Source organism: Patiria miniata, unplaced genomic scaffold (genome assembly GCF_015706575.1).
Source record: "Patiria miniata isolate m_02_andy unplaced genomic scaffold, ASM1570657v1 HiC_scaffold_23, whole genome shotgun sequence".
Taxonomy (NCBI): Eukaryota; Metazoa; Echinodermata; class Asteroidea; order Valvatida; family Asterinidae; genus Patiria; species Patiria miniata.
Genome location: NW_024037062.1, coordinates 1,540,886 through 1,563,220, shown reverse-complemented (window position 1 = coordinate 1,563,220; position 22,335 = coordinate 1,540,886). Strand labels below are relative to the sequence as shown.

At 41.0% G+C, this 22,335-nt stretch overlaps 2 protein-coding genes across 3 annotated transcripts; one reads left to right on the top strand and one right to left on the bottom strand.

Moving 5' to 3' along the window:
• Positions 1-484: 484 nt before the first annotated feature.
• Positions 485-8,537, bottom strand: LOC119731210. The gene is made up of 3 exons (XM_038204288.1): positions 7,963-8,537; positions 7,280-7,357; positions 485-1,107 (listed from the first exon to the last, which is right to left on the bottom strand). Exons 1-3 carry the CDS (start codon positions 8,324-8,326, stop codon positions 644-646), a joined length of 906 nt encoding a protein of 301 aa, XP_038060216.1. The 5' UTR covers positions 8,327-8,537; the 3' UTR covers positions 485-643.
• Positions 8,538-10,136: 1,599 nt separating this feature from the next.
• On the top strand, positions 10,137-21,332 carry LOC119731209 (solute carrier family 15 member 4-like). 2 transcript variants are annotated; one of them, XM_038204287.1, is made up of 9 exons: positions 10,137-10,248; positions 12,074-12,636; positions 14,118-14,322; positions 15,018-15,187; positions 15,861-16,102; positions 17,557-17,752; positions 18,748-18,948; positions 19,351-19,485; positions 20,338-21,332. In XM_038204287.1, exons 2-9 carry the CDS (start codon positions 12,210-12,212, stop codon positions 20,610-20,612), a joined length of 1,851 nt encoding a protein of 616 aa, XP_038060215.1. In that variant the 5' UTR covers positions 10,137-10,248; positions 12,074-12,209; the 3' UTR covers positions 20,613-21,332. The 2 variants fall into 2 exon arrangements, with proteins under 2 accessions (XP_038060215.1, XP_038060214.1); XM_038204286.1 differs by lacking the exon at positions 10,137-10,248 and having other exon boundaries at positions 12,001-12,636.
• The last annotated feature ends 1,003 nt before the right edge of the window (positions 21,333-22,335 follow it).

Genomic DNA, 22,335 nt, shown 5'->3' with positions numbered 1-22,335 from the left:
CAGATCCTTGTCATTTGATTGGTGGAACTCACATCACGTGACATTCGTTATTGCTCCCATTCACGCCGCGGCTCAAAAAGTACTATCCGCCCATGGAGAATGGGAAATACTATTGAACAGTTAGGATCATCCTTGTTCCATGACGCGGTATTTGTGAGTAAATGCATGCTGGTGTGCGCGTTCAGCGTTGCGCGTAGCGCGTATTGTTCCAAAGAGCAGCGCTACAGCGTTGGGTTCAAACATTTTTGTGAAGGGGTGGTTTGGAAGAGAGAAATACATTTTCCTCCAGTTTTTATTGAAATAAAAGTTCATATACATCAAATGACAAGGATCTATATGTCAGTTATATAAAACAAATATTGAGCAACTTTAAATTGTGAAATGGGAGGAATATTATCGCTCGGCAAAATCTGGACTTTTCCAATTCACTCGGCTTCGCCTCGTGAAATGGAAAAGTCCCAATTTTTACCTTGCGATAATATTCCTCCCATCCCAAGCTGAGCCACTCAATATTTGTATATTGAGAAATAGAGGACAATAGAGTCCCCAATTCCCCAACACTTGTGTGTGTGGGTTGGGGGGCAGGTTGGGGTTGCAGGGGGGGGAGGGGCACATCTGTTTGACTTGAGTTGCATGTGGTCCATCACTGCTGAAGAGATGAAGGTTGGGTATCCGAACCCTGTGTGATTGCAACCCCTTGCGGTTGCCAAGTCCCGCCCTGGCTTGGAAAAACAACGGCCGTCTGCGCAGACAACTGCGACATGGGCACACTGTCCGCACTCTCAAAGTCGCAGACGACCTGCAGAATCCGGAGTTGGGCTGCGGTTTTGTACCGCTCCGGCAGTCTGCGCATCTTAGGCACCAGACTCATACAGAACATCATGTCTTCATCGTGAGTGTTTGAACTGCCTCTGTTTTCATCCGCGACTCTCCTGGGTGAGTTCACGGCCGCCAGCATGGGACGCTTGGCCTTTGACTTCACGTATTTCTTCATCGATGACGGGGAGGAGTGAAAAGTGCGCTTTGTTGCCCTGGGGGCCGCGTGGCTTGGACTTGGAGCGAGGCTCATTGCTTGGATGATGCTATTCCCCTCGGCATGGCCAGATACTGGAAGGTTACAAAGAGAGTAAAGAATAATAATGGATTGTTTCATCATGGAGATCTTAACATGTTACATTCACATGCCACTGTTGAAGTCAGGGAACCAGACCTAATTCCAAAATGCAGGTTTTTAAGTAAGTGTTTGAAACTTTGGATTTCTTTTCATCTCCGCCATCTTAAGAATCAAACCCCTGACCTGTCGAGAGACACATCTGCTGCTTCAGAGACGTACAATCCCAACAAATATGGGCAATTCTCCATGGGAGAGCAAAAAATGTCAAAAATAAATATTTACATATTAAACCTTTTTTGTACTTTTTCCAGACCTCAATTAAATGGGGAATTCAGTTCAACAAACGAAGTTGAAAAAAAATACATATTTCTGGTAAAAACAGTGATTTTTGCAATTTATGATTAAAAACGTTCAGATTTGGTAAAAAAATAAAATTTTGTGTATGTATTACTTTCTGAATTATAGGGAAAGATTTGATTTATTTTATGATGTTACAAGTTACTAACATTACTCAGGGTCATTAAAAAAATTAAAAATATAAATATATATATATATATATAGTGTAGGCCTTCATTTAAAAATGTCAAAATTACCACGTAATTCCGTTACCGAAAAAATGGCAAAAGTTACTTATTTCACAAATTTTCTTGTTTTTTCCCTTCAAATCATGTATGTTGAGAAAAGACCCTACTACAAACATAAATGAAAAATAAAAACTTTAAAATAGTAATTTCTTGGCATTTTTCCAAGTGGTAACGGAATTACGAAACGGTAACAGAATTACGGTAACGGAATTACGCATGCACAAAGTATGCACATTTCCTCCAGATTATGTACATGACATATTAAATAGGAGATTTGCATGTAACCTTGGACAATAACTTTAAATACTAAATTACTTGTTAAATCATTTCCCTCTTTAATTTGCTATTATACAATTAAAAATAATCAGGTGTTCCATTGATTTTTTTACTTTTACTTTTTCTTTTTTTACTATTTAAAAAATGCTAATAGTTGTTTGGATGCTTAAAGGGAATATACAACATTTGCAAACATCAGAAAATAAAACTACCAAGTTTTTACGAAATACCTTACTAGGATGTTGGTAAATGACAGTCTTAAGCATCCTGTAAAATTATGACACCTGGTATGAAGTAATTTTCAAGAAAATGATATTTTTGTATACATTTCCAAAAGTGGTCGGCCGACCACAGTTGGAAAAACCTAACTATTTTTCAACTACTGCTCCAACTTTACACTTTTTCCATTACAAATTTTGTTTGCTACCAGGTATTTGTTACATGTTCATGAACGGGTGTAGGCCAGCTAGTCTGGTTCCCTTACCCTCCAATTTTTAGGCATTTATAAATTGACCAATATTACCTTTAGTGGAGTCAAGGAACCAAACTACCTGAACAGTTTTGTTTTTCTTGATTTTTCCAGCATTTTCGAACACAAAACTTCAAACATGTCAATGTAACAATATTTGATCTATTATACTAACCCCTCAAATAGTTCACTTCTGAAAATTACAGCAAAAGCCAATGATGTACATTCCCTTTAAATATGTGTTGCCAAAGCCATTGTCTGGTACCCACAGAAAATATATTCGACAACAAGTACATGTATATGAAAGTTGAGTACTAGACTGTACTTGTACTTCTACATGTTCTACTTGGCATAACTTAACATCTTCCCTTGCTCAGAGATGCCAACCAGTTCAGTTTTATTGTATTTTCCACGATAAACTAGTGAAATACGATAATACAAATGTTCATAGTAAAATTCGATTTTCGGTAAAAAAAAAATATACGTCATTGCTAACAGGCAATGCAGCCATCACCAGACTGCTTTCATTTGACCTTGACCTTTGACCTAAAAAATGAAGCCCAGACATGTTTAGGCCTACATTTACATTTTGATCTGCTAATTTTATAAACTTCTAAAATTTGCATTGTGATGAGTTTATATTGAATTCAATGTTAATGTAGTGCATTTACCTATTACATGTAAACCTATGGCGTAATTCCGTTACCGCCCAGGCGTAATTCCGTTACCGTGATTAAAATGCAAATTATGAAAAGAGTGATTATTTTTTCAACTTTGTTCTGCATTGTAGTTAACAACACCCCTGAACTCTACAAATAACAGGAAGTGTCCAATTTTAAAATTTCCAAACTTCAGAGAGTTTTAAATCTAAAAATTAATGTGGCCTGACGTTGCGAACTTAGCAAGTTCTTCTTCAGAGGCTAAAACAGAAATGACAGAGGTACATACATTAACATGGGGGTGCACACAAACATGCAGGGATGAAAGAAGAAACACAAAAGGAGGATTAGGTGGGAAAGGTGTGGAAACTGGAAGGATGCAGGGGAGGGTGGATGAGAGAACAAAGAAACAAAGGGACATGGCAAACCACAAGGGGTCTGGTATGAACAGGGGAGGGACCAGAAAGGGGAAGGATCAAAGGTCACAGGGAGTGTTAATGGACAAAAGAGTGTGGGAGTGAAGGGGGATTATGCGGGGGGGGGGGGGGGGACAGTATGGAGGTGGAAAGGGATGAAAGATGGGGGAAGATGGGTAAACACAAACAGAGAAGACCAGGTGGATTATCTGTAACAGAAGACAACGGAGGAAGAAAACGATTAATCATTTCCAAGTTGGATGTTGAGACCATGTGGTTGAATAGTTCGAAGACGATTCATCCACACTTTCTCTCTGCTGAGGCGAACTGAGTCCTTGCGATGCCCAAGAGATTCAATGCCCTGCAAAATCATATCAGAAATGGAGTGGTTAGGCAGGTTGAAGTGATGACCAACAGGGGTGTCTAGTTTCTTGGTGTTGACCGTTGACCGGTGGGCATAGAAACGCTTCTTGAGCGTATTCTTAGTCTCACCTACATACTGCACTCCACAGACCCTGCAAGAAATGAGATATATGACATTAGGGGTGTTACAGGTGATGTTACCAATGGTTCTGTGGGTAGTGACAGAAGAGTGGCCAGAAAAGGAGTCAGACTCCTGGATATGAATCTGGCAGACAACACATCTGGAACTACATTTGAAAGTACATGTACCATGCTGGGTGGGAGGGGATGCATCTAAGGATGGAACTTCAGCTCGAACAATCAAGTCCCGTAGATTTCGAGGACGCCTGTAAGCCAATGTGGGGCCGTTGGGGATGGCGCGGGCAAGGCGATCTGAAGTATGGAGGATGTGATGATTGTCATTAGTGATTTTGCGAAGGGGAGGGAGATTGGGGTGAAACGTGGTAACCAAGGGAATCATGGGTTTGGCCATGGCATCAGGGGCCTTTCCCATGAGAGCTAGATTTCTGGGGATAGCTTTAGCTCTGGCAATGGCACGATGAACTTGGCGAGAGCTGTGACCCCTGGCCACCAATTTGTTCCTCAGTATCTGTGTATGGCGGGAGAAATCGGAATCATTAGAACAAATTCTTCTGAGTCTGAGTGCCTGGCTAAACGCTATGCCACAGAACCATCAAATTCACATCGGAGTTCTCGGCTCACCAAACCCACCAAACCCACTTTCTGGATGTCACCATCCGCAAGCAAGGCAACTCACTAACCACTGACCTGTATTCCAAACCCACAGACACCCACCAGTACCTCCACTCCTCCAGCTGTCACCCCAGGCACTGCAAAACTGGCATAGCGTTTAGCCAGGCACTCAGACTCAGAAGAATTTGTTCTAATGATTCCGATTTCTCCCGCCATACACAGATACTGAGGAACAAATTGGTGGCCAGGGGTCACAGCTCTCGCCAAGTTCATCGTGCCATTGCCAGAGCTAAAGCTATCCCCAGAAATCTAGCTCTCATGGGAAAGGCCCCTGATGCCATGGCCAAACCCATGATTCCCTTGGTTACCACGTTTCACCCCAATCTCCCTCCCCTTCGCAAAATCACTAATGACAATCATCACATCCTCCATACTTCAGATCGCCTTGCCCGCGCCATCCCCAACGGCCCCACATTGGCTTACAGGCGTCCTCGAAATCTACGGGACTTGATTGTTCGAGCTGAAGTTCCATCCTTAGATGCATCCCCTCCCACCCAGCATGGTACTTTCAAATGTAGTTCCAGATGTGTTGTCTGCCAGATTCATATCCAGGAGTCTGACTCCTTTTCTGGCCACTCTTCTGTCACTACCCACAGAACCATTGGTAACATCACCTGTAACACCCCTAATGTCATATATCTCATTTCTTGCAGGGTCTGTGGAGTGCAGTATGTAGGTGAGACTAAGAATACGCTCAAGAAGCGTTTCTATGCCCACCGGTCAACGGTCAACACCAAGAAACTAGACACCCCTGTTGGTCATCACTTCAACCTGCCTAACCACTCCATTTCTGATATGATTTTGCAGGGCATTGAATCTCTTGGGCATCGCAAGCACTCAGTTCGCCTCAGCAGAGAGAAAGTGTGGATGAATCGTCTTCGAACTATTCAACCACATGGTCTCAACATCCAACTTGGAAATGATTAATCGTTTTCTTCCTCCGTTGTCTTCTGTTACAGATAATCCACCTGGTCTTCTCTGTTTGTGTTTACCCATCTTCCCCCATCTTTCATCCCTTTCCACCTCCATACTGTCCCCCCCCCCCCCCCCCCCCCCCCCCCCCCCCCCCCCCGCATAATCCCCCTTCACTCCCACACTCTTTTGTCCGTTAACACTCCCTGTGACCTTTGATCCTTCCCCTTTCTGGTCCCTCCCCTGTTCATACCAGACCCCTTGTGGTTTGCCATGTCCCTTTGTTTCTTTGTTCTCTCATCCACCCTCCCCTGCATCCTTCCAGTTTCCACACCTTTCCCACCTAATCCTCCTTTTGTGTTTCTTCTTTCATCCCTGCATGTTTGTGTGCACCCCCATGTTAATGTATGTACCTCTGTCATTTCTGTTTTAGCCTCTGAAGAAGAACTTGCTAAGTTCGCAACGTCAGGCCACATTAATTTTTAGATTTATATATTTCAGGTCCATCCAGTCAGTAAGCAGTTTGCAGCAGTCTTACTTTTTTTCAGAGAGTTTTATTAATTTATGCGAGAACTCAAATATGCTTGTCCTCTGTCCGTAATTCCGTTACCGATATTAAGCTCCGCCCCTTAAAGGGAAATCTTGTGGGATTTTTTTTTTTTTAGCGGTCAATCAATTCTATTGGGTCTTGGCTCCCTTTCCATGTTTAGATTAGTTGCCTAGCATAGAACATATTTTCTTGGTAAAGAATAATCCTTGACAAAGTGACAAAATTCCGTAATTCCGTTACCAAAGAATTGCCCATATACAGCCAAACTTTAGGATAATTCAATTTGGGGAAAGAACGTAGTATCCAGACGCCAATTCAGCAGTTGTGTAGAAAGCCTATGGAGAGTCAAAAATATTTTCAAAGTATTTCCTAACAGAATTGGAAATGTTTCTCAGTCCCAGATTTATGTCTTTTCAACATTTTTGCAATGACTAACCCTCATTGAGATGATATATGAAAAAAAAGTGGCGTCAGGATCTGGATGCAACATTCTTTCCCAATTTGGTTTTAAAAAAGAAAGATTCCTTCCATTCTATGATTTTAAAGGGAATGTACATCATTGGCTTTTGCTGTAACTTTCAGAAATGAACTATTTGAGGGGTTAGTATAATAGATTAAATATTGTTACACTGACATGTTTGAAGTTTTTTGATCGAACTGCTGGAAAAACCAAGAAAAACAAAAATGTTCAAGTAGTCTGGTTCCTTGACTCCACTTAAGATAAAATGGATCAATTTCCAGATGCCGGAAAATTGTAAGGTACGGAACAAGTCTAGCTGGCCTGCACCCATTCATGAATATGTAACCAATAGCAAACAAAATTTGAACTGAATTAAAAATGGTAAATTTGGAGCACTTGTTGCAAAATAGTTAGGTTTTTCCAACGGTGGTCGGCCGACCACCACTGGAAACGTGTACAAAATTACCATTTTCTTGAAAATGACTTCACACCAGGTGCCATAATTTTACAGGATGCTTTAGACTGTCATTTACCAACATCCTAGTAAGGTATTTCGTAAAAATATTTTTTGATGTTTGCAAATGTTGTATATTCCCTTTAAAACCAGGGATGAAGCCAAATTTAGAGAATATAGCAAGGTTCTAAAAAAAATGTAGCTTTTACCTGAATCTTCAAATCCATCTGTGATCAAGACACCAGACCACGTAGCCGTGTCTTCTCCCTCATCAGATTCTAGGGGTTCTGCAATGATGGTAATTTGATCTGATTTTATTTCCAGACGCCAGGATATTATTTTGCAATAGAATTTCTGCGGGAATAGGCCTATATGAAATAACAATGTAGGAGTGGGGGAGATTTTCAAAGCTTGTACTTTGTAAGATACTCGGCCTTGCTTTCATAGATTAACAAAAAATATATTTCATAGATTAAAAAGGGGGGGGAATGCAAATAATGATACAATTTTTGAACGATAAATAAAAATAGGTAAATATTCTAGCACAACCACTACCAGTACCACCCAACCCCTATCCAACCCCTGTACTGTACATAAAATTACATAATGTGACTGCCCTTTCATTGTCATATCAGCCCCCCCCCCCCCAAAAATTGCTTTTATAAATAATAATATGCCATTTATAATGTACTGTTACTTGTTTGCATAATAAAATCTGGTACACCCCCTGCCCCCCCCCCATCCCACGCCCCCCCCCCCCCCCCCCCCCCCCCCCCCCCCGCCTCCTCGACTCATAGAGCAAGGAAGGACTAGCCCATGGATGGAGCGCCTGTCAATTAAAGTTTGCGTCAGAGCTAGGCTTTAGTTTTTTTCACAACTTTAATAGGCATACCTTGTTCCCCTACGCAGTTTCTTGGCTTAATGTGAGCGATCAGCCATCTCAGATATTCAAAACCATCTTTGATGGGGACGTCCTCCCCAAGTCTGTATGTCCCGGGCCCGCCCCCTCCTGTCTGTTGCCGCCTGATCGTCTTGAGATACCGCGAGAACACAGTCCGTATGTTGCCGTATCTGTTCTGCGCCTCCGCGATGTCGATGTTCAGCTCGTCCGCCACCGCCGCCCAAGCGTCCTTCTTCAGCATTTTGCCATTTTTGTGGTACTCCCCGGTCGAGTTGTAGATCGCTTCGTACTTGCGAATGGTCTCCATCAACTCGTAGTTGCTGACGTGCGAGTTATTTCGATTGTCTGCGGCCATTTCGGATGATGTTGCGATTGGATTTTTAGACTCTGCCGCTGCTTCGAGTTATCTTTTACGATTGTGTTGTGCAAAAGCTAGCGCGGCGCTATGCATTGTGAATTTTGTATACATAATGCATACACTACATGTACAAATTGTACATGTACATGTACAAGTACACATGCGGTATGCGTAATGTAAGCTATGCATACACATGTAATGGCTGCTCGCAATGCAGTCTGGGACATATCTGCGACGTGACGCACGACTCACGGTCATTATCTGCGATTGTACTATTTGCCCTACAAAACATAGACTTGACTCAATCGCTCCATCGCAAATCCGTCGACCTAGCTCAAGAATTTGTGCTGGTATAAAAATTTAACTAGGGCAAGTGGCGTGTAAAGGGCCTATGTATACTTTGCAGGGGATATGAAGGTGCACGCAATGGGTTTGGACAGTTTCAATAAATACGAATCTTAATTTTTGTTTTTCTCGGCGAGCAGCTGTAGGGTGCCTCTCGCGCCTACACCGAACGGAATATTACTAGGACCCGCATGATTTGTCAAACTATAATTATGAGCAAATTAGATTAGATTAAATTGATTATATTATAATATAGATTTTATGTTTTGGACCTTGTATTTTGCTGTCTTTATGTCAGTGTTGGAGTGTATTCCTCTTAAGAGAATACTTTGAGCTATTTAGGTTTTTGCTTTTGGCCTGTCGATCGACCCCATAAGCCGGTGGCTTTATGAGCTGGCAGACATTTTTTTTCAATTTTTGTGCCCTGTTTTGTTTTAGTAGTATACTGTAATTAATTGTGCTTTATTTTCTTGTGTTCTTTGTCTTTACGTGTTTAAATGTATCAATGTGTATTATCTATTTTTTCTATTTTTGTGTAAGTATCAAATTAATCAAACCAAGCCAAAACCAAAGCAAATCTATATAGTCCTCTATTGCATTAGAAATGTCACCCTAAAAATGTTGCAAGCATGTGATTCGTTTCACTCATATTCAGGGTGAGTAAAAAAACAAAACGAAACCCAAATGTCGGGACTATTGTTTTAGTGAAGTTCTGCATGTAGCACTTTCACAATCTAGCATATGAAAGCCCAATTCAGAAGCTTTCTTTTAGTACAAGAATCATTCAAATCACTCATGTACTTTTCAAGTTACAGAATTTTAAACACAACCACCGTTTTAAGGTTCTGTCCACGGATCACCAAAAAGTTCAGTGTTCTTTCAGCAAAACGAAAGCAAATCACATAGGGATGTGTGTGGAATTGTTTTCGTTTTGCTGAGAGAACGCACACCTTTTTTTGTGATCCGTGGACAGAACCTTGGACGGTGGTTGTGTTTAAAATTCTGTAACTTGAAAAGTACATGAGTGATTTGAATGGTTCTTGTGCTAAAAGAAAGCTTAAGAATGGGGTTTTAATATCCTAGATTTTGAAAGTGCTATAATATGTAGAGCTTCCCTAAAACAATGGTCACAACATTTGGGTTTCACCCTGTATATTATTTCCTTATCATATACTTAGGCCTATATATAGCAGAAAGTGTAGACCTACCCGTATTTTTGTAGAGCTTGAAGCATGAAGGCTGAGGTTTGCAAACATTCATCTCAAGGAGAAATATAAAGGGACACAATCAGTAATAGGGTCGGGGTTTTTTTGTGAGCCGGTTTGAGTGCGTGGTAGGTTTCTTTTGTGCGTAAAATCCGTACCGTAAATCCTGCGTTTGAGGCGTCATGGCTGAACGATTTTATAGAATTTGCAGATTGTGAATGTCGAAAGAAGCAAAAAGGGTTGGGCAAAGCCTATGCACTGTAAATGTTGCAGTTACGGCATATTATGGTTCGATTGTGGTCATGTCCAACTTGTGTATGAAAGTTAGTCGGCTAACGATCGTGATGAAATCCAGTTTGCTTCATACAAGTTAGTTGCCCATATATGGAATGGTGAGTGTACTATCTTTAATAGCTCTCAGTGCATTTTTGACCTCAGCAGATAATAATTTTAAGCACTATACTTCATGGTGTCGATTGAGGCAGCAGTTAATGCCGTTCGTACGCGTCCTGATATTACTTGAAAATCGCCCAGAAAGAATGTTGTATTAAACCTGACGCCACTTTTTTTTCATATATACACTTGGGTCACTCATTGCCAAAAAAGTTCAAGTGAAAAGACATAAATCTGCATGGGACTGAGAAACATCATTCAATTTTGTTAGACACTTTCACAATTTTCTTGATTTTGTACACAAACGCTGAGGGCAAACGTTGTACATAAACGCTATTCTGGACACTACATTGCATGTACTTTGTTGTGTGTTTCATCACCATTATCGCACTCACCACATCATGAATTATCATGTCACCACACCGCTGCCACACGTTCCGTTATCACCTCTGACACCAAATCACCACTATCTGTCTTCACGACTACCATCTTCATCACTAGCCCCATAAAATGTGGCCAATTTACTGGACTACCTCCGTAAATAAAGGCCACACTTCCACCATGTACACAAACATGTCGAACTTTGTCAAATTTTGATTTTCACATTCAGGCTTAGTTTGTAGTTTATTTTTGCTTTAGAAGCATACTCGCCCTCTTTATAGGCTAATCAGAAAGTGCTGCCTTTTTTCAGATGTCTATTTTTCGTAAAATGTCAATATCTGCACCGTCCTTAAATTTAATATGCACCATCAGTATATCACCAGCTATTCGCCCCGCGGCCACACTGTTATCACCCATTTCAACATCTGTCAAAAAAACCACTACTCTATCAATTCCAAAATGTTAATATCTTCATGATCAAAAACTAAAAAAGGACAAAAATAACCATGGTAATTATAGTTATATCCGGTCGATTAATCAATTACATCACAACACGTGCAATGCTATCATCAGCCTTGCCAAGTATTATGCTAATGACGCAACTACGAAAACGCAACTACAGTAATTAGAATAGACGAGTTATAATAGTCACAAAAATACAAGCTGCTACTTCGCATGTATTATGTACGGTGGCATTTTACAACCAAATCTGTCACCCATGACGTTTGACCTCCAGAATAAATGCCATTATTCTCACAACAATAACTGGCGCTTGTTAGTTGCCGAGCCACTGGTATTATCACACAATGATGTTATTGAAACGGTGTATAGAATAGACGTATAATCATGGTTGAGTACAGACAGCGCGAAATGGTTCATGATATGGCGTGGTCTTCAGAATCAATATCGTGACGGCATATTTTTGTAAGTGAGTGCATTGTTTTTGACTCATGTGTTGTTTATTGATCAGGTTTGATATTTATCAGATCGATAGGTTTGTGCATTTTTGTACGGGACTATGAGGAATAACAATTTTGTGAATAGCTTCGTTTTATTCTTTTGATCAACAGATAATTGTGCGTGTGCCTTTTGGAAATGTATATGGTGTGTTCTTCGTCAGACTCCATGCGTGTCGCAGGCTATGCGATAAAGTCATTCAGCATATCTTTGTGCTGTTGAATTTTAACTTCTACTGGTAGTACGGGGTATATTAGATATGACAAAAAGTAACGTGACTGAGCAGAAATATTGTGTGTTTGCAGTGCATTGCTTTGCATCTTGGTGTTGACTCACCACAATGCAGACACAAAGTGTGTTTTCCTGTGGCGTACGTGAATTGTAGAACTGTAGAACTCTGCAATGATCTGGATGTACATTTTCCGCGAGGTATTTCAATCTTAACATTTTGCATGTCATCTAGTTTTAGCGTATGCCTGGATAGGGTTACATCCAGTTTGCATGCACAGAAACTGGAGAATTGAGCTTCCAAAACGAATGGGACATCTTTGTGAGACTCTTGAACTTTGACCCAAAAGAGAGAGAGTGTCGCATTCAACATGGTTCTTAATCCGAAGAAGAAACAGGAGAGTATCCCTCTTGTTACCAAGGAGACGCCTTCCATCAATCATGGCGGTACAGACTCCTCCTCGGTCGACTCCTCCCCTGAGCACCACGCCCCTAACTCCAACCCCCACGCTTCGGAAAGCCACGCCCACTGGGAGTCGGACCACCCGCTGCACCGTCGGGCCTACACGCAGATCCTGATCTTCCAGAGTCTCATTTCAGTCGCTTTCCTGGCCGTCCAGGAGAACATTGTGTTGTACTGCACGGAGGTGTTGTTCTACGTGGATGGAGGAGCGCCTAAGATGATCGAGGTGTACGCGGCGCTGGTGCCTTGCTTGCCGGTTTTCGGTGGGCTGTTGGCCGATATTTACGCGGGAAGATACAAGATGATCAAAATTGGAGCCTTCACGACGCTAGCAGGTGAGTGTTTTACTGGTTTTTATTTCTGGATAAAATGAACAGATTTACCAAACTTGTAGTTTGCAGAGAGGCCATGTGGCAGCAAAATGACGAAATGACTTGCCCATTTTAAAACTATTCGCTGACGATATTTTTTTTGATCAGTTGCCTAATAACAAAACTAAAGACCTTTTTTTTTCAACTGAGCGATGTATATTTTGTCATGGGCTTTGATAGGTTATTCGACTGCATCAAAGTTAACTCAAGTCCTGGCTCTTTTAGCACCTTATCTGTCGTGAGTCTGAGTAAGAAGTAAACTTGTTTCGTTCACTAGCTTGGTTATATATGCGTCGAAATTCAGATTTGTGATCAAGTCATCACAAGCCAGTCACAAGTCATCACAAGTCAATCACAAGTCATCGCAATTAGTCATCGCAAGTCATTACAAGCCAGTCACAAGTCATCACAAGTCAATCACAAGTCAATCACAAGTCATCACAATCAATCACAAGTCATCACAGATCATTACAAGCCAGTCACAAGTCATCACAAGTCAATCACAATCATTCACAAGTCATCACAAGTCATCACAGGTCATCACAAGTCATCACAATCAATCACAAGTCATCACAAGTCATCACAGGTCATTACAAGTCATCGCAAGTCATCACAAGTCAACCCTCCGTCTATTCCCTTGTCACTTACTCACCTACTCTGTCGACCCAAGTGGCTGCTTGAGACGAGCGCGATGACGCACACGCCACACATCTCGACTGTTCATGCAGCTAGCAAGCTCATCAGTCGTCTCAACCCCTGCATCATTCTTCATCGTCCTCACCACGGTCTTGATTGGCCTCCCTCTGCTTGGTGTCAAGAGCTTAGGTTCCCACAGGATCACCCGAGCAGTTCGCAGCAAGGCTCAGAAGTTTTGACTCGAAAAAAAATCCCTTGTCACTGTTCAAACTTACCCGACTTGTGATTGACACGATTATTAAAATGCTGAAAATTCAGACCTTTGATCAAGTCATCACAAGTCATCGAAGGTGATCGCAAGTCAATCACAAGTCATTTAATGTCAACAAATGCCAATTGACCATGATAAAATACATTAACCCCCAATAGGCCTTATTCACGAGTTGGCCTTTTTTGTTGAGTTCCCTGAATGTATTTCATTAATTGTTAACTGTTGAAGGGGGTGTCGCCAGACTATTTATGCAGGCACAATGCAGTCTTATTTTACTGGGTTTTTTTATATGGCTTTAAATATTGGGGAATGTTTAATTACAAATTTTAAATATTTAATTGAAGCCGAGTGGAATTTATTATGAATTAATTTACTTTCATTTCTCTTCGCAAGTTCCAAAAATTAAGATTTTACCTAACTTTCAATTCAATATGGCCGACTCGTGACTAAGGCCCATTGCTTATGACTGCATGGCGATTGATTTGGATATTATTCTGATGACATTTCTAAATCCAAATTTCTTTCCTCTTTCTTCAAGGATTGCTCCTGCTGACTTTTGACATCATCCCCTTCGAGAACTGGTTCGCTCGCTCCATCTCCATCGAAGCCAAGCGAGGCATCTTCATTTTCGGCTTCACGGTCATGTTCCTGGGCTTCGCTGGGTACGGAGCCAACGTGGGACCCTTCGCTGCCCGCCAAGTCGAACAGGCTGGTGAGAAGGCAGTCAGGACGCTGTTCCACTGGTAAGACACCTTGACAATTGAGTCTTAGTCTGGTTCCCTGACCTGCTGATCCGTCCTGACGTCTCTTCATAGATTATCAAATTCACCAAAGAACATAACGCAGCTAAGCTCTTGCCTCGTCTGAGTGCATACTCAAGGCAAAAGGAGTGGACTTTCCTGGACGTTACGTCTGGTCTTGAAAATCGGCAAGAATCCGTGCCAAGCCTTGTAATTGGTGAATATTTCAAAACAGATAACAATGATGACAGGTGTTTTGTTGGTGTATACTTAGAATAAGCCAGCTCGGTATTCCAAAAAAGTCTGGTGCGCAACAAGATTCGACGATTTTTTTTCGGGATAAACGCAGCAGATAAATGCACACTATGCTATGGGAGATACGGGTTTTGGGGGGGTTTTTTTTGCAAAATGTTACTTCAGAACACGACGATCTCTTTAATTGTGCTGGTACCCGCTATGCTTTTACACGCATACGATGAAATGTTGATCCCGAAAGAAAAACCGTCAAATCTTGATGTGCACATGCGCAGTTGGAATACCGAACTGGCTTATTACTAATCCATTTTATAAGATCAGTTTTAAAGGTGCCATGCCATAAGTTCACCCGAGTCTCACAATTTACTTGTTCAAGAAGTTCATACACAATTGGAGGCCTTCACAAACTAAAGTCGAACTTTTTTTATAATCTCAATTTTTAGGTTTTATTGGTCAACGACATTAGGCCTAGCCATAGCCTTACCGATAGCTGATTACGTGGACAGAGTGATCAACTTCGGTGTCGGCTTTGCCATCCTGACTGTGTCGCTTGTCATTGGCATCGTGGTTCTCATGTGTCTCGGGAGCGACTATGTTGAAGTGCAGCCACAGAGTGAGTTGTTGAACACCGTGAGATATGAGCTTTGTTTTGGATGAGAATGAAGCCAATATAAAGGCAATATGCCTTTATGAACGTGTTGAGTAATGTAGTTGTTATTCTATAAGAGCTTAGCCAGCACTTAACAAAAGATGCGGCCTTAAAAGATTTACCGAACGAAGCACATTTTCCAAAATATATAATTTTGCCAAAATGCATATCAAAACTATTCTTCAGCAAAGATACTTTAACCCTAACCTTCCCAAATCCTCTTTGCAAAATGGAGAATTTGGAAGATTGAATTATAGCAAAAATGTTTGGCTGATTTTGGAGCATGCACTGTGTCAGGGTCTTTGGCCGGACCTTGTGCTGCACGTTGATGACATCACCACGGCCATGCATGGCGGACAAGAGAGTCTGGAAGAGTTTGGTTGCATCCATCTTGGCTGCGGCCGCCCAATGATGATTATGTGTTGTTTATGCTCAGCCGTGCATAAATTTAGTCCTATATTGTACAAAATGCACTTGAAATCCTCCGCACTGCTCCAGGATGTCACTGGCTCTGCCTCGACATATTGATAGTGATTGCTGGAGGATTTTGCAGGATTGAGGTTACTGGCCGAGACGGCAATATTCCTTTCAGACCTTCAACATTATTCATAGCCCTCGTAAATTCTCCAATTTTCAGGAGATGCTCTGTTTAGGGTCTTCAAGATCATCTACCAGGGTATCAGGAACCGCGTAATAAGTTCGCAGCAGGAGGAACGAGAGACAGACAGCAGCCGGGAGAGACCGGACGGTACGCTGGACTACGCCAAGCAAGAACACGGAGGCAGTTACTGCCGACTAAACGTAGATCAAGTCAAACACTTGCTGAAGACGCTACCAGCGTTCCATACTGTCACCATCTACGCCATCGTTTACTATTTTGTAAGTTTCACGATATTGTAAATGTTTTTAAGTTGTCAACTCCGCCGAGGAGGTTATGTTTTCATCGGCGTTGGTTTGTCTGTTAACAGGATAAACAATGAAAGGTTTGCGGAAACACCATATGCGAATAATTTCTCAACTAAGAGAATGGTTCTGAAAAGAACCAGAGGTATAAACTCGACGTTCCGGTCAGTATGCTCTGACCGTCTTCAGGAGAGATTCGGTCAGAGCATACTGACCGGAACGTCGACTTTATACCTCTGGTTCTTTTCAGAACCATTCTCTTAGTTGAGAAATTATTCGCACATGGTGTTTCCGCAAACCTTTCATTGTTTAGTATCTCCACCATGCAAAGTCTCAAATCTTACTTAACAGGATAACTCAAAAAGTTGTGGACGGATTTTCATGAATTTTGTTTTTTAATAGGGGTGGTCCTGGGTACAAGTACAAATCTATTAGATTTGGAAGCGATCCGGATCTCTGGGTCTGGATGCAGGATTTTTTTTTAGGATTCTTCACATTTTGTGTGTGCGAATATGCTATGTGTAGAGACGTGTGAGTGGGTAACGCAGCGTGCAGTCTATTATGAGCGCATTGAAACCGTTGAAACCAACAGGTCAATGGACTCGACCATTGATACTAAGGAGGAGTTGGGAATGTACAATAAAATATGGAAGTCCAGTGGATATGCGAGTATTTCTATTGGGTGTACTGATAATAATTATGGCGGGAATGGTTCAGCCTTGGTGGAGGTTTGCGCTCTCTGAGTGCTTTCTACCTTTCTAATTTAAAGCTGTTGTTGGTTGAAATATTCTTCATTATACATGTAGAATGATCCATATCATTGTGGTTTGTCTTTTGTTGTTCTTTTTAATGAGTATTCTGTATATTCCGATTTTTCTTTTGTCCTTTCTTACTACAAAACATGCTGATATCGAAGTGAATTAGCTGTGAGGTTGATTTACTGATTAGTCATACCCATTAATATTTTATCTCTAGTTTAAAGGCAAATATGATCATATGCTTTTCATGGATTGTGTTCCGTTTCCGTAATCATACCGCTCAAAATCCAAAGAAGAATGTTTAAAGCCTAACCTTTTGAAGTTTCAGCTCAGTAGAAACTACACTTTTTTCCAGAAAACAGAGAAAAGCCATGCACAACGTTTAATTTGATCACCATGCACACACGATTTCAATGGCACTCTTTATTATTAAAGAAAATAACACTCTTTATTATAAAAAGCAGTCAATGGACTGATCTTTAATCAAAGTAAGCGTTTTTTGATAATAATTCAGTAGATTACTTCCGTGATGAATGTATATGTTCCTGCATGTATGCCTTTATAAGGATGTCATTCCTCAAGACGAAATTAGGACAAGTTGATGTTGACACATTGCGTGTGTTTTAAATACATGTACAAAGTTCATGACTTTTGTGTCTGTTTTTTCTTCAGATGACAATAATTTACTACGAACAGTTCAAAAGGCTGAATCCTTACCTCGGTGATATTGGTGAATCGGTCCACCTTCCTAATGTGACCTTTGAACTCTACTCTACCGGGGTGGTTCTACTATTTACTCCCATCTTTTGCTATTTGTACCCCTGGTTGGAGAAAAAGGGGGTCAAGGTCACCCCTCTACGCAGAATAGGTATGTGCTGATGATATTTTGTTCACAAAACGTAATGATACATGTATTATTTTAAAACATAAATGGATCATCAAGAGATACAGATTGTTGATGGGAAAAATCAGAATATAACGGGCCCTCTATCCAAATGTTGGCAACACTGGCTCCCAGTCCCTCCATCATCTTCGTTTTATAATGAAAGCGGTAACCAGTCTAAATTTTGGGCCTGTATTACGCCCTCTTTAGTTCGGGCACATGCAGGCACATGTCAAAAAGACTGGAGATAGTTGGAGGATCGCCTTCCGTTGTACTCGTAACTTTTATAAACGGTGAACGTACACACAGACTGAAATTTGTATCCTTGTGGAGTCATTTCTTTGTTTTCGAGTACTAAAGTTTTCGAGTTTGAAAGTGTAGTTTCAAAATGCTCCTATTTTAACCAGAATTAATTTCCTGGGCCGATAATTCGGACTTAATAACCCTTACATAAAATACTTCAATTTGCGACAGACTTGGAAATTCCTAGGTTTTGAGTAAAATCCATATATCTATTTCGTGATAACCTTGTGGAGAGTACTATTTATCTATAGAAATTGCCCTGTGGACACGTATAAAGTCTTATAGTAATACCCATGTCTCCACAGGGTACCGTGTTTGTGACAGATCACTAGCGAATTGAAGTGCTAGGTTCTCCCACGCAGGGTAATAGTTGCCAAGTGCCACAGCGCCCTCTCTTGTTCATTCTCAGTTTTGAAAAGTCTGGCTTCACCAGTTTTGATCTGAACATTTTTATCCGTGATATTATAGCCTCGAAATTGTTGTTGTAGCTGTATAGATCATTTGCACCGCAGCCAGCTTGGAGGTGTGTTGTTTTGTGCAACAGGGACACGCATGAGCAGACCTCGTGTGCCTTTATTGTTAATGAATTAACATAACAAAACACACCTCCAAGATGGCGGCTGAATGCAGTCAATCTATATTTCGTAAGTCTTACAACATGAGTGATTCTCCCCCAGGTGTTGGTGTCTTCTTTTGTCTTCTGTCCGTCCTATCCGCCTGTCTGGTTGAGGTCCACCGCAAGGTGGTCATGGCTGATGGGGGAACTTTCCCCAACCCTGTCGGTAACACCACGTACGAGGCGTCCACTCTCAGCTGCTTCACGCTAGTACCGCAGTTCACGTTCGGCGGGCTGGCTCAGGCCTTCGTACGAGTCGCCGGTAAGGTTCCCGTAAAGGTTCTACGGGCTCCTCGCACTGCTGGTTCTAGAACCAGATTAAGTTCTAAAACCTTATCAGGACATGAAATCACAATACCTGTAATTTTTCCTGACAACCTCGACAATCCTACGTTGACTTTGTTAATGCATCGATCTTGGTTTATTTTTTTTGTAGCTAACACCACGTCTATTTTATGGGTATAAGGTGGTGTACATGTATATCGCTTTATGCATTACAATTAGATATGCCGTGTACGTATTTTATAACTCTATAGAATTATAACTAGCCGAAAGATAAACTTTGAATATCATTCGCAGCTTTCTAAAGATGTGAGTATTGACTACTTTGGGCGACATAATTTTCTGATTTCAGGTTTGTTATATTTTCTGAACTGCACTCCAGGTCTAGAATTCGCCTATTTGGAAGGCCCTGATAACCTCAAGGGTTTCTCCACCGGTCTGTATATACTCATGTCAGGAGTCGGCAGCTATATCCTCGCCAAGATACTTATACTTCTCATCAATGCGATGTCGTATGGTAAGTCCCGCCATTTTCTCCATACTTAACGAGCACCAATGAATGTCAATGGACCTTTTTTATCGCCGACGTGCGTTGTTGGCACATTTTGCCAACCACGGGTTGCCAAACTGTGGAAGGTCCAATTAACACTGCAAAAATGAAGAATATTTATTAGTGATAACAAAAATATTATTTGATTGTTGAAAATACAAAATGATCAATAAACGCTACAAAACATTCCTAAACATGCACTGCAAAAACTGTGTTACACTTTTCTAAACACGTTCTTGCTTTCTTTTCTTTCTTTCTTTCTTTCTTTCATGTTTACAGTTTGTAAACATGTTCAAATACTAAACATGTACACTGCAAAAACTGTGGTGTTATTTTAACACCATTTGGTATCTATATAAGATAACACCAGCAAAGTGTAACACCAGATGGTCCTATTATAGATACCAATGGTGTATATTTAACACCGCAGTTTTTGCAGTGTACATGTATAGAGTATTGATGGATAGTGTGTAGCAATGGGACATTGATGTTTAGGAATATGACACGTCATGTTTAACTTCTAAACATGTTTACAAAGTGATAGCAAGATTGTGTTCAATTGCTTATCACAGTTTTTAGAGTGTGCTTGCTTCTTTTGATTGTAATGAGGTGCTATATGAGGACTTTCTGTGGAACAATATGTTGCCAACCACGGCTACAATTTATAGCGCTTGCGGCAGCCCATACAAAATGGCGCTCAATGTTACAAACAATAAAAAAGGTCTATTTAATAGACCTTTTAATTAAAAGCAATTGAAGACTTCCCGTGTAAAAAGTCCTCGCTTCCTTTTTTGTTCTTTTTCTTTGACATGATTATAGCAAGTCCGTGGTACACCTCGGAAATCAACGACGGCCATATGCAATACTTCTTCCTCGTTCTCGTGGGAGTTCAACTCTTTGATCTCATCTACCTCGGTCTCATTTGCCGGAAGTACGAGTACGCCCACTGGCGCGAACGGGCCGTCCGGGAAGGGGCGTTCCCGGACGTGGTGCCTGGGAACGATCCCGTCACATCCGGGTACGCTGTGGTGCCTGACACGTCTGCCAGCGACACGGACGGATCACCTGCGCGCGGTGCAGAGGGCGCTGCTTAGTAAATTCTCACCGTAAGGGGCGCTATTCAGTCAAAACTGCGCTCATCTCCATCGCACTTATCAAAAACAAAACCTCGGAGATATTATTAGAAGTGGTTGCGTGGTCTTTGACGATCGGAACTGGAAACAAATCTACGGATACAAATGAACAAAGCTCCAAATTCAAAATTTGCCTTGTTCGTACGTTTGCACTAAGTAGCCTACTTACATTCAAAAACACAGTGTATTATGAGTATTGAATCAAACCTAATCCCTTATCGGAAAAATTGAGAAAGTTCTAGTGCCTGCAATTTTCTTCCCGAAATGAGCTCAATCCGTCCTCTTATGGCAGTAGTATTGTAAGCGCATTAGCACCATGAAAAGAGGCGTTAAGTTCTGTGTCAGTGTTCAATCATCTACCCTCGGGGGAAAAAAACCTAGGAGATCATGCACCCACCTTCTGCTTCTGGATCGCGTTCTTCACATGCGCAGGTCTTCATTGTCGGTTTCAAGACGTATGATTGATACATTGCATTTCTAATGAACTTAGTCTGTACATTTTAATGTGTGTGTGCTGTGCTGATATAAAGGCATCAACGCAGTGGAAGGCTAACATCTTGATCTGATACACCGTGCCCTCTGGAGACATGCACACAATAGGGAACAAAAGATTGTATACGTCTCCACAGGGCAATTTCTATAGATGAATACGTCTCCACAAGGTTATCACGAAATAGACGGATTTTACTCAAAAACTAGGCATTTCCAAGGTATGTTGATCCGTCGCAAATGGAAGAGTTTTAGAAAGGGGATATTAAGTCCGAATTTCAGCCAAGGAAATTAATTCTGGTTAAAATAAGATTATTTTGAAACTGCACTTTCAAACTCGAAAACTTTACTACACGAGAACAAAGAAATGACTCCACAAGGATATAATTCCAGTATGTGTGAATAAGAACCTTCAGTTCCTAATTCCTCAGATTAATGCTAAAGGTTTTGTTGCAAAGTTTAGTAGTACATTTGTATTGATAACTAATCAAGTAATGACGTTCTGTGGATTAGCATTGCCTGGCATGTCGAACTTCTACCATTATAGTAACAACCACAGACGTATTTTAACTCAACTTCTCCGAGAAAAAACATCATCGTTCATAGTTTTAAAGTTTTGAAGTTAGTCTTGTATAAAGAACAGAATAACTCAGTTTAACTTTATTTTAAGCAGCACATTAATTTATACAGATGGGATACGGGATCAGAAAGTTTTGATAAAAATTTAAGTTAAACGTTGGAAACTGAATAAACTGGTACAATGAGTACAGCATCACACGTTGTTCTTAATTTTCTTTACTAACTTAGTCTTTTAAACTCTGTCACTAGAAACATGATTCGAAACAGCAGATTCAGAATCGCGCCCCCTATCGTTTATTGGAACAAAGACAGTGAAGTTAGGCCGTCGACCAAACTGCACGTACATAGCTCGGAGGCTACCAGCATCTGGGTTTTAGTTTTTACCGTGTAGTTGATGCTGAGTGAACCCAATAAATGTAATATTTTAATGTAAATATAATGTATTTGTAGATCGTCAATATGCTGGGAGCCGATGGACTTTGGCTTTTTCCTTTCAATTCCCAAACAATAAAGAATCTGGCTATTAAATTTAATTGTAACCTTTCCACCAAAAACGTTATAGAAATTTTTGAATTATATTTCCATTTGCAGCTTTTAAAACTTATTTCTAAAACGG

Coding starts and splice junctions, on each gene's coding strand:
- LOC119731210 (XM_038204288.1), bottom strand. CDS start 8,326: ATGGCCGCAGACAATCGAAATAACTCGCACGTCAGCAACTACGAGTTG. Junction 7,358..7,962: donor AAACTGCGTAGGGGAACAAG/GTATGCCTATTA, acceptor CCATCATTGCAG/AACCCCTAGAATCTGATGAG. Junction 1,108..7,279: donor AGATGGATTTGAAGATTCAG/GTAAAAGCTACA, acceptor GTAACCTTCCAG/TATCTGGCCATGCCGAGGGG.
- LOC119731209 (XM_038204287.1), top strand. CDS start 12,210: ATGGTTCTTAATCCGAAGAAGAAACAGGAGAGTATCCCTCTTGTTACC. Junction 15,188..15,860: donor TGTTGAAGTGCAGCCACAGA/GTGAGTTGTTGA, acceptor TCCAATTTTCAG/GAGATGCTCTGTTTAGGGTC. Junction 16,103..17,556: donor ACGCCATCGTTTACTATTTT/GTAAGTTTCACG, acceptor TTTTTTCTTCAG/ATGACAATAATTTACTACGA.